The sequence below is a fragment of the Pundamilia nyererei genome, unplaced genomic scaffold (assembly GCF_000239375.1).
Source record: "Pundamilia nyererei isolate P.nyererei 1_Seehausen unplaced genomic scaffold, PunNye1.0 scaffold00051, whole genome shotgun sequence".
NCBI lineage: Eukaryota > Metazoa > Chordata > Actinopteri > Cichliformes > Cichlidae > Pundamilia > Pundamilia nyererei.
Genome location: NW_005187452.1, coordinates 569,974 through 581,637, shown reverse-complemented (window position 1 = coordinate 581,637; position 11,664 = coordinate 569,974). Strand labels below are relative to the sequence as shown.

At 42.7% G+C, this 11,664-nt stretch overlaps 1 protein-coding gene across 2 annotated transcripts in view; it reads right to left on the bottom strand.

Annotated features, from left to right (window-relative positions):
* The window catches only part of urb2 (URB2 ribosome biogenesis homolog), a 19,963-nt gene extending 8,368 nt beyond the window's left edge, over nt 1-11,595 (bottom strand). For both annotated transcript variants that reach the window (XM_005733281.2, XM_005733282.2), the window contains exons 1-9: nt 11,432-11,595; nt 9,668-9,818; nt 9,403-9,579; nt 8,046-9,172; nt 7,809-7,947; nt 4,287-6,729; nt 3,445-3,605; nt 3,088-3,198; nt 171-413 (exon numbers count right to left, since the gene is read on the bottom strand). In XM_005733281.2, the coding sequence (XP_005733338.1) occupies nt 171-413; nt 3,088-3,198; nt 3,445-3,605; nt 4,287-6,729; nt 7,809-7,947; nt 8,046-9,172; nt 9,403-9,579; nt 9,668-9,793 (4,527 nt within the window). In that variant the 5' untranslated portion in view covers nt 9,794-9,818; nt 11,432-11,595. The remainder of the gene's footprint in view (nt 1-170; nt 414-3,087; nt 3,199-3,444; nt 3,606-4,286; nt 6,730-7,808; nt 7,948-8,045; nt 9,173-9,402; nt 9,580-9,667; nt 9,819-11,431) is intronic.
* Nucleotides 11,596-11,664: the final 69 nt, after the last annotated feature.

Here is an 11,664-nt window from a genome sequence, read left to right as displayed (position 1 = left end):
CTTGACATGGTCAACTATTTTAGAGCTAAGCAGCAGTGAAACACATTTTATATAATTTAACTGAATAAGTTCTCACTTATTAAAAAGCAATCCCCTATGCCAGACTGGACCCTCTTACACACTGCATGTTTCACACTCCTGCACCACTTCTTTCACCTGTCCCTTCATACCTGAGGATGACACTGGATGATGGCGAACAGCGCCTCGTGAACAGCCAAGAAAGCTGAATGATAGACTGTTGGGGTCATGTGGTCAAGGGGGACTGACTGGAGCGCTCCAAGAATCAAAGTCACATGATGAGGGCTGGTGATTTGCCCCTCCCCCTGTCGAAGCAGTGATGTCATTGACGTTATCGTGGGAATGGTAAAGGGAAGGGTCAGCGAGACGTCCTGACTGGATAATCTCACTAAGAACTGTAACACAGAAAGACAAAGACACAGTAAAGGTTCGATAGATGAACACGTACAAACAATGAGAGCAAGAAGCTACAAAAATCCAAGCCTTCCAAACATTAAAGGTATTTCCTTCACAACTCATCTTTTTTTTTTTTAAAGCTTTCTGGATGTAATGAATACCGAAAATACATATTTAACAAAACTGACAACAAAAGGCTGTTTCACAGCAGACATGACTTCCCACAGCAGCACAGGTGTGCCTAACAATATTAACAATGGACCTGTTCATCGTATTTTAAGGTCCCATTAAATCAAGTCAGTGACAATGAGCCAGCATGCAAAGCAACAGAGTCCACATTCACAAAGTACTTGGCTCAGAGTAACTCCCAAAAATGAAATTCCAAGTGTCAATGTTTTCTAAGGACTGAAAGTTTGAACTAAACCCTTCAAAAATAACAGCTATTTACAAATATCTCAAACACCCAGGAAAGCCCTTAAGGTGAAAAACCATTAGGAGTACTGAGGATGATTTTTAAGAGAGCAAAGGCCACGGCCACAGCAACCCCCGCCCACGCCTTCTAGCAAGGACATTACATATTTGCAGTTTGCATTTGTTGACTGATTCATGGTGTCAGCTCATGCAAAAAACACAGTCCACCGAGTAGACAGGTAGAGCTGGAGATGAGGCTGGAGAGATGGATGACCTCATGAACTATTCATGCAGTAAGATTTTGATCACGTGGTTATAGGTGACTAACGGTGATTACATAACTGCAGAAACGACTCAGTGCATGCATGCAGGCACGCCTCACTGGTGGGCTCTGGGAATTGGTTTAAGAAGGAGAAATGTTTTCCAAACCCTGGAGTAGTCGTTATTTTGCACTTTTCCATATTACAAGCCTACATTCACACACAGTTACACAGCACTTTATTGTATGACATTAAAAGCTTTCTACCTACCACACACATAATAAATAAAGAATAAATAAAGAATAAATTATATAATTTTAAGATTTCTAAAATACTTGTGTTTCCTATGTTTTTAACTGGTGGTCTAATACATTTGTTAAGCATTGTAATACTGTACTAAATAAATGCAAACAAAAATATAACAATCGGCATGTAAATTAAAGTAGTTTTGTGTATTTCCAAAGAGAAATCGTGACAAGTAACCACCATTAAAGAGCTGAAGAAAAAAAGATTTTAATAAAATTCTGCCTCTTCACTTAAAAGAAGAATTTAATTAGAATATTTTATGCTTTTGAACAGGCTCTCTCTCACATGTCTAAAAATACAGACTTGACAGATAACAAAAGCGTGAGTGAGGGGATGTGTGTCTATCAGAGCACTCCGTGTGAGTGGGTGGGGGTCTTGATGAAAAGGCCAAAAGAGCATAAGTGAAAATTACAAAGAAGATGAACAAAAGACTGTGGCTGTCTTTGGGCGCTGGTGGCTGTCAAGCATTAAAAAATTACAGGCATTTTTATTGAATAAAAGAATAAAAAAGGTCCCATGTACTTCCAGCGCATGGTCGCTAAAACCATCACAGATGATGAGCCGGAGATCGGACTGTTGCGTCTCATCATCATGGCCCAGTATCTGCTTGTCTTCACTATAATGTGAATGTTAAACTGATTACTCTTGTTTAATGGCTTTTACCTAAATAATAATAAAAAAACCCATAAATCCTAAACATGTAAGCAGTCATTTAACTTGTAGTTTGAAGCCAGTTCATTTTCCAGTCACAGTTTCTGACTCTGGCCTCAAAACAAAGCTGGCTTCATTTCGAGGCGTGCCCCACACCCATAACCCCGTTTGTCATCATTCCAGTGATTCCACACCAGGTGTGCAAACTGATTTAACCGTCTTTTTTTGTGAAACAAACAACTGACCAATGACACACAGCATTCCCGCAATAACACAAAAGGTTTTATATTCTTTTAGCTTGGACAGCAGCTCCTCCCGACAGGCAGGCAGGGAAACTACGAGCGTGAAATGCATTTTGTTTCTAAAACACTGTCCTCACTCTCTTCATGGTGATCTGGGACATTTTGGTGGTCTGGCAGAGATTTTAATACCAATTTTAAAAATTACCGCAGTAACCCAAAGTAGGTCGTTAAAATTAGGGGGGAAAAAAATCATAATCATTTTAAACACAGTTCAAACCAGCATGCTATTAAACTGAAAAATGTGCATACACACAGGGGATGCGATTAAACTTTAAATATGATTGAGATTAGACAGCAGGATCAGAAGAAGCACATGTTTTGGAGCATAAACACCATGATGTAATCAACTGATATTCCTGATGGTTTACAGCTTCCACCTCAGCATCTCTGCAGGTGCAGGTGGGGCCAATAAGAGACCCAGGAAGCATTTGACTTGCACGTCTCAAGAGACCCGCATGGAAACCACTTGGGAAACAAAGCTGACGGTAGCTAACACCGAGCGCCGCCAGAGGCAGTCCAGTCGACTGACACAGGCAATGCAGAGAAAAAGGCAGCTGCAGGCAACAGTTAACAAGCCTACCAGAGGTTGCCTACAGTCTCTCTTACTGTCTTTATTGTACATTTAAGGGGCCCCTTTTAAGTACTGTATATATGTGCATGAGTAAAGTGATGCTTTTGTGTGTGTGTATTCTCACTGCATTAAACTCTGTATGTGTTCGAGTGTGAGTGTTTGGTTTTCTCACCACCACAGCAGATATAATCTGTGGTGCAATGAGCCACAGAGCTCTGGAGCAGGTTTCAGGCAGCTGACAACAGGACAGCAGCTTAATGGTGATTACTGCAGATAGCGCCTCCTGGAGAGCAGCAAACAGATAGAAGAGTTTGAAAAAACAGTTAACACAGAGTATTAAACATTCTTATTCACTGTGGGGGAAAAAAAAACAAAAACAAAATCACAACCTCCCATTTATCAGGTAGATAAAGAGAAAGCCTCTCATCTAAAACATTGTATTAACAACACAGAAAAATCTAAATTGTGCAGATTCTACAGGTTTTAAGATCATGAAATCTGAAATAGGAAAATTCAGTCTCAGCCTCACCCTGCAGTTTCCTGCCCTCAGCTTGCTAATGTCCAGTCCTTCCCTGATCGTCATCAGCAGTAGATTAAATCGACTTGTGGTACTTTTCGCCACCAAGTGGCGCAACAGCTCCTGCACAGCCGGCTCCAGCTCACTGAGGTCAGTTGAAGGCAGCCAGGGAGCTGAAATCAAAGAGATCGAAAGAGATTTTAGCAAGAAAACAGAATCATTAATGTGCTGCATTAATAATAAATCAGTCCATTCAATAACACGATGGATGCAAGCAATGGTTGCTTCACTGAGTGAATGGGTTAAATGCAGAGAGGAATTCCCCCACAGGGAACAATAAAGTACACATAAAATATACTGATCCAAACAGAAATGTTGTCACTAAAACTGACAAAGGCAACAGGGAGACTGGTTTCATAAAAAGGGGTTTATCAGGCTTTCTCTTTTATTATTTTATTACTTTTTGATCTGTGTGATGTCAACCAGAACAGATATTCTTAATTAAATATTCTTAATTCTGTTTGCAAGGAGCAGCCAATCAGAAGAAAGTTGCACCAAGGCCCCAGGATAAGTTGTCGAACTAAGCATCACGTAAAGCTGCTCTAGTGGAGCCCAAGAATCCTCTGCAACAGAATTCAAATTCAAACAACTTGAAATTTACCTAGCTGGGTTGAATCTGACTGTCGTACGGGCGACAGAGAAAAGCTCATTGTCTTTAACAGATGGCATGAAATACTCCCTTAGTTGTATTCCTGTGTCAATGTGTGCGATGTGCAGAGGTAATTACTGAAAGGACAACACTGACTGATTGCACAGGTGAATGAGATGTTTGTTTTTAATATGGTTGCATATACCTGTCAGTAGCCTGTGCACAGTCTGCAGTATCTGAATGTAAAGGTCATCCAGCTCATTTCTTCCCTTCTTCATCCCTCCTTCCTCCTCCGTGTCTTTTTCCTCCACCATCTGCACAGCTTGGTAAAAGGAGGACAGGAAGCGGAGAGAGGAAACCAGGAAGTCCATGGGCCTGGGGGCAGAGCTTATTTCTTTAAGGATCTGCTGGCAGAAGCCCTGATAAAGGCTCATATGAGTGAGCCTGGTGCCACTGTGCTTGTTCTCATCCTCCACTGAGAGTGAGGACAGCTCAGACTGCAGCATGACTGTTACGACATCTACTAGAAAAGCTTGACCGAGGATGCTGGCGGGCTGGTTCACCCCCTCACTGAGAGTTTGGGGCATTAGGACAAACTCGACAGCTGGTACCAGCGAAGCAGTTATTTTTGCAAGTATTTGGGTTAAAATCTGATCCAGTGCCTTGCTTCTTCCCAAATTGGAGATCATCACTTGGGAGAAAGAAGTCACAGATGCCAGCAAAAGATGAACTGATGACAAGGAAGCCCCTGAACTGGATTCAGCATTTTGTATGCTTGTCACTTCCTCGCTAGTAAGATAGGAAGCAAACTGGTCCAGGTTGAGTCGAACACTACTGTTTCTGATAATTATCAAACTGACTAAGGTCTGTATGAAGACCTGCACCGCTTTGATAAAATCCAACCAATCAGTGCTGCATGTGGCTTGAGCTCTCGCACTACTTCTATGCCACAGGAGAGACGACAAAGTGGCCTGCAGCAAAGTACTACCGTGCATGAGCTTCAGAACACTTTGGAAATTCTTACTCTCTAGGAGATGAGTGAGAACCCCGAGCAGCTTTCCTAGGAACAGAGCATCACCTCCAGATTCTGTCATCCGCTCTGGCTTACAGGAGGTGGAGGTGAGCATAAAGAAAAGCAGGAGGAACACACAGGAGAGATCCTCGGAGCTCAATCCATCTGGATGTAGGATTGTTAAGATTTGAAGTAAGCCTACCAGCTCCCTGCTTTCTGTTTCAGTCAGCAGTACAAAAATCTCTCCAGTTTTAGAGGATGTCAAAATATCCTCAACTATAGTCTCTTTCTTCACCAGCGTGGGCAGAGGCTGACTGGCATCTCTCTGTGAAGAGACTGCCTCTCTTTCCTGAAATGTCAGAAGTGTGGAACAAACCTCAGGTGTATGTGCTGCCCCGAGCACACAGATAATCCTTTGTGTGAGCGACCAAACTGTGGCGGAGAACAGTGAAGGCAACTCAGCAAGCATTGGGCTTTGAAGAAGCTGCGAAGATATGAGGGAGACGGTCAGAGAGTCGGGCGGCAAGTCTTCTGATCCGTCTGTCCGTCTGTCCAGAAATGAGCTGATAAGTACGTCAGCTATGCAGCGCACGTCTTCGCTGCTCAGGTGGCAAAGGATCAAAGGTAAGTTGGTCGTAACAAGATACCAGTGCGCTGCAAAGTAGGAGCTGGTGGTCACGCTGCTGATCTGCCTGTCCCACGCCTGCTCTCCATCCAGACTCACCTCCAGCTCAGATGTAGCTAAAATAAACTGTGCTGACCTTTTTAGAAGCGCTGCGGTACTGGATTTGCCTATTAAGACGTCGTCCAGCAAAATTTTCTTCATCTGCTGTAAAGTGAGGAGCTTGAGCAGCATGCAGCTCATTGGGCTGTAGGAGGGGGACGGGCGGTGACAAGCAGGTAAGATGTCACCTGATAAAAGACTCTCTATGTCAGAGATTGGAGAACTAGAAGGAGCTTCATCAGGAGATGCATATTTGTAGCAGTGCATGTGGAAGAGTGTATCCACCTCCACCCAGGTGTATCTGAGCAGGAGAGCTGCCTCCAGGGTCTTCTGCTCCCACAGTGCTCCAGTTTTAGACTCTGAAGGTTTCTCTTTGAGGTTCAGACTTTTTCTGCCTTTCTTTGAGGCCTTCTGAACTGAACTTGTATTTCTATTCTTCTTCTCTGTTGAAACCACACGTAGTAACTCCTTTATCAAGCTCTGAAACCCCTTCATTAGGTCCTGACTCTGCCTCACCAAGGGAACAGGAGAGGCATTGTCTAGAGTCTTCAGATTGAATAAAACAGCATGAAGCAGCTGACTGAGGGGGAGGAGTTTGAGAGAAGCGTCTTTTCTCTCTTGGTCCTCATGTTCTCCATCAGTCTCCATTCGCTCTCCCTCTGTTTTCTCCTTCACCAGGTCAGGCAGTATGTATTTCCTAATGGCCTCCATCACCGATGAACAGATCTCTAAAACTTGGGATGGAGGTGTGTCCAGAAGGCAGGTCCTGAGAGAGGTGGAGATGCTTTCAGGCAGAAGAGGAGGTCGAAGGTCATCCAGAGCAGGCTGGCAGATCACTGACACGAGCTCAGAGAAGAGACGAGGCAGCTGACGGAGCTTAGTGTAGGTCTGGAGGAGGCTGCACACCATGAGCTGTTGGCAAGTAAAGTTTCATTAAAACATCACCATCTGAATATTCATAAATTAAAATGAATAAACTCAATTCTTAAAAAGTTGGTGGTGCTGTATAAAATGTATATTAAAACAGAACACAATGATCATAAACTCACAGAAAAAACACAAAAACATATCAAATGCTTACATTTAGACATTTTCACATGTCATGACAAACATTAGCTTATTAAAACATTAAAAAAGCAAAGAGTTTTAATCTCATAATCTATAATACATAATATCAAAAATTCAGGGATTCTGGAGAAATCTAACAAAGGCTAACAAATCAACACTGGATGACTGAACTTTGGACCGTCAGTTAGCCATCATTCTGTCATGGAAATAAGGAACACTTCCAGAAATCCAGAAAACTATTTTGTGGTCAAACGAATCCAAATTTGAAATTCTTTCTAGAAAACACGAACACTGCGTCCTCTATACTAAAGAGGAGAAGGGACCATCTGGCTTGTTATCACCGCTCAGTTCGAAAGCCTCCATCTCTGAGAATATGAGTGTGCATTAATGCCTATAGTATTGGCAGCTTGCACATCTTGAAAGGCAGCATAAGGGCTGAAATGTATATACAGGTTTTAGAGAAGCATGACCTATCTAGGTGACATCTGTTTCAGGGAAAGACTTCCTTGTCTTCCTTCCATATTTCAGCAGGTTAATCTGCAATATGCAGTTTAGCAATGCTACAACTTTATTACAGCAGCATGGCTTCATAGGAGAAGAGGGTCCAGGTGCTGAGCTGGCCTGCCTGCCTGCACTCCACACCTTTCATTAAGGGAAAACATTTGCACATAATGAAATGAAAAATATGACAAAGAAAACCTGGGACTGTTGAGCAGCTAAAATCCAATATGAGGATATACAAAGGTACTTTTTCTCAGTTTAAACAGTTAATATGTTTTCTGTGTTCTATTGTAAATAAAATATGGGGTTATGAGATTTGCAGATCACAGCATCTCAACTTTTAAGAACTGAGTTTGTAATTAAAAACACTGATTTATTGTCCTTTTTTTTTTATTTGTAAAATATAAAAGTTAAACGAAGACCTGTCTGGCGCGTTGCACTCGTGCTTCCATGCATTCGGCATTAATCCAGGCTGAAGATAAAAGCTGGTCCAGATCTGGCTCGAGAATCAGATGATTGAGACTCAAAAGCACTTTCAAACAGCGGTACCACGATGGAATGCTGAAAGTCAAGACGGGAAATTTTTCTATCATAAGAAAAGAAAATTATTCTGTAATTTTATTGGAATAAAAATGTTTTACAGAGAAGTTGTTCTTTACCTCGGCTGGGCCTCGTTGAAGAGCAGTTGTCCCACGGCTCTGTAAAAGTTGAGCTGGACGTCTTTGTGTCGTATCCTGTCTGCGGCCACATTATAAATACCGGTCGACAGCGCCTGGCTTAGCAGGGACTCCACAGCCAGCAGAGCCAGGTTCCAGTTCTCTGGGGAGCTCATGGAAGCTGGAGGTGACTTCTGCTCACCAAGATGAAGATCTAAAGTTGGGACTAATCTGCTTAGAAAGTAGAAACACAGCATCCTCTGCTCCTCCTCATCTTCCACCCTCGCTTTCCCGTACTTTTCCAGAAAAAACTTAAACAACAGACACAAAGCACTGGACTTCACAGGGTAATGTAGTGATGGCTCACAGTAACCCCGGTCGCTCAGTTTGGAAAGTACAGCGTTGACAGGCTTGAAAGGCCCCTTTGTCCCTCCTGAACCACGTTTCCCAGAATCCTCTTTAGGTGGAAGGAGCTCCTCCTTGTATGAGTTCAGGTGCTCAGAGGGGAAGAGCGCCAACTGAAGGATGGAGTCCATCTTCATGCGGATGTCTCTACAAAGCTGTTGACGGAGACGCAGGTGAGCGAGACGCGCTGCAAATTCTCCCGAGGTCAGCAGGTGCCGGAGCAGGACGAAGGGTTGGAGTAGGTGGTTTGTCACCATACTAGAGACTCTGCTAGGATTGGCTTGTTGTCGCTGCACTGACAAATACGATGACAGCACCTGAAGCAACACCTCAAATAGGTTAGCTGAACGGAGGTTTTCCTTCGGCTTGGAAGAGGATTTGTCAACGTCCGACTGTGGCTGATCTAGTGAACTGCCATTCAGCATGTCCATCTGGGAAGTCTCCATATTTGTTGCAGGTTCAGTCTGAAGACACTCGGCCATCGGTTCATCATGACTTGTGACAGGCTCCTTCTTTAGGTATTCCATGGGCAATGGCTCCTGCAGCTCACGACAGGCCAGCGAGCAGAGCTTGGCCAGCAGATCAACCATAAGTTCATACTTAGATGTAAAAACAGATGAGAGTGCAGGAGAAGAGAAAATGCACTGACACACGCTCAGTATATAGGACACACACCCCGACGACTTGGAGCCAACGTGTGCGCACTTCTGCAGCTGGTCAAGCAGCTGGAAGTAAAGAGAAAAAGCTGTGAGTAAAACTTCCACTTGTCAAGTTAGTAATTCTGGGACCTTTTAGTATAATTGCGTCTTTATCAATTCATGCTACAACTGTAGTATTAACCCAGAACTGTGCAGGACATGCTCTTACTATCTTCTAATGACACAAGACAGAGTCAGAGGAGATCACATGTGCTGTTATATCACAGACATGATTTCTGATTTAACTGCTGGAGTACCTGTGCCATGTTGAGCTTGAGAGTGATGGTCTTTCCCTGCTTGAGGAAAGACTGGAGCTTCCGGCTGTGAAGCACATCATCAAGGTAGCACCACAGGCCTTCCAAGAAATCCTGGGAAAACTCCACCTTTTTACTGTAGTAGAGTGAGAGGGCATGGGTGCACCAGTCCAACAGCACCTACAGACAGATTTAGGTTAGCTGCTGCTTAATACACGCCAAAAAAGAAATTACTGCGCTACAAACATTCACAAGCTTCCACTTTTACCTGTTCTTTGTTGGGCAGCAGGCACTGTGAGGAGATCCAGGCAAAACGTGCCAGCTTCAGCTTGTTATCCCATGGAGTCTGTGGGCTCTTTAGTTTCAGGTGGATACCCGAGTAGATGGCAGCCATCGCTGCAGCTGCTGATGCAAAAGGTCTAGAAAGACAGGAAGAAGACAAGGAGTGAGCGGTTACACAGAGGAGAAGAAAGAGGAAACCTGGATATTCCTGATAATCATCAGTGATGGTGAAACCAGCTAGCTGAGATTATATAAGACAGACAAGGAAACAGAAAGAGATAAGTAAGGCTTTTCCTGACCCTTATTTTATGCAACAATAATTGGAAGTTTTACTTCATTTTATTTTTATAAATAGATGCTATAGAAGTATTTAACTGTCTGTCAGTTATAAAGTAATATTCAGATCCTGTTTTTTATATAAAAGGGAAAAAACTATTCCATCCATTTTTTTTAGTTTATTAGCATCCTCCAAATAGCTGCGATAAAATGAAAAGAATTACTATACACATGACGTAGTTTAGTGACAAGCAAATTAAGTTTGGCACAGTGTTTAAACAAGCTGTCTGACACAGTTAACCACATCATTTTAACTTCAAAGCTTTTTATATGTATTTGTCAATACCCTGAACTTCACCTACTCCTACTTAAATAACAGGAAATAGTGTCAAGAGTGAGGGGACATAGTGTTCTATAGAAATGGCTGCTTGACTTTATTTTAGCACCAATGCGTGTATTTGTGACATATGTTGTAATGTATATATACACACATATACACATATATATGTAATGACACTGTGAGTTTTACCTATGAACAAACAGCAAAACAGTTGTGTTAGGCTTCATCTAAATTATCAGACATCAGTTATCCCCATCATTGCAAACTCTCTGTACTCACTAGACTGCTCCCCATCTGTCTAACATCTGGATTACAACCGGATGTGACTACATTCAAGGTGGGGTTTTTTTCACTTTATTGATCAAACAATTGATTATTTATATCTATTAAACTAATTATGAGCACAAAAAAAGACTGGAAATAAGCTGGCTGGTCTGACGAGTCTCAGTTTTCTGCTGTGAACTGCTGTGATCAGCTCTCAATTCAATATGGTCCCCTTTGGGATGTGGTGGAAGAGGAGATTCTCACAGTGGTGAGGAAATGCACCTGACACATCTGCAGCTGTTGTGTAATACTATTATGTCAACATGGATCAAAATCTCTGAGGAATGTTTTCAAGATGAATCCACGAAGATTTAAGGAAGCTCTCAATGAAAAGGGGATCAAATCCGATATTAGCAAGGTGCTCCTAGTGAAGTGGCCTGAGAGTGTATCGCTTTGCACTATTTAAAAGCAGCCCGAGAAGTCTTTACAGCAGTGATTAATTTTTCTTTACCGTTTTAAACAAAAGTCATCAATTCATAATCTAGAACTGATCGTTTTTATGCATTCTGTCGTTTTATATTATAGAGTACTTGTTGTTCCGAGTTTATTTGCCCATCTGTCGGAGTTAGTTTAACTTATAAAGTAAAAACAAAATCATTTATAAGAATGATAAACCAGTAGAAGTCCCATCACAGAAACACACTGACATGCTTAATGCTAACGGCTAGCTACGCAGCATATATTGATACTAACATGGACTAATCCCGGTGCTGCTAGCCGCCTGCACGCATACAAATCAGCTCAGAACGTCTGATTTACTTGATTATTACCATCGACCCACATCTGACAAATTTTGGTCTTTCAACTTACTGCTTTGGAATCCGCACGTGTCTCCTGTTTTCTGATTTGAACGACCCCTCAACTTTCACCCTGCCGGCCCAGGCACAAGCAATCGAGAGACGATATGAACCTGTCGGCCAACGGAGACTGGAGCTGTGTCCCAATTCAGGGTCTGCACGCTTGAAGTACGCGCACTACGCGTACTACGTACGGTGCGTACTATAAGTACGAGAAGTGCGGAAGTGAGAGGCTTGTGAAATGGG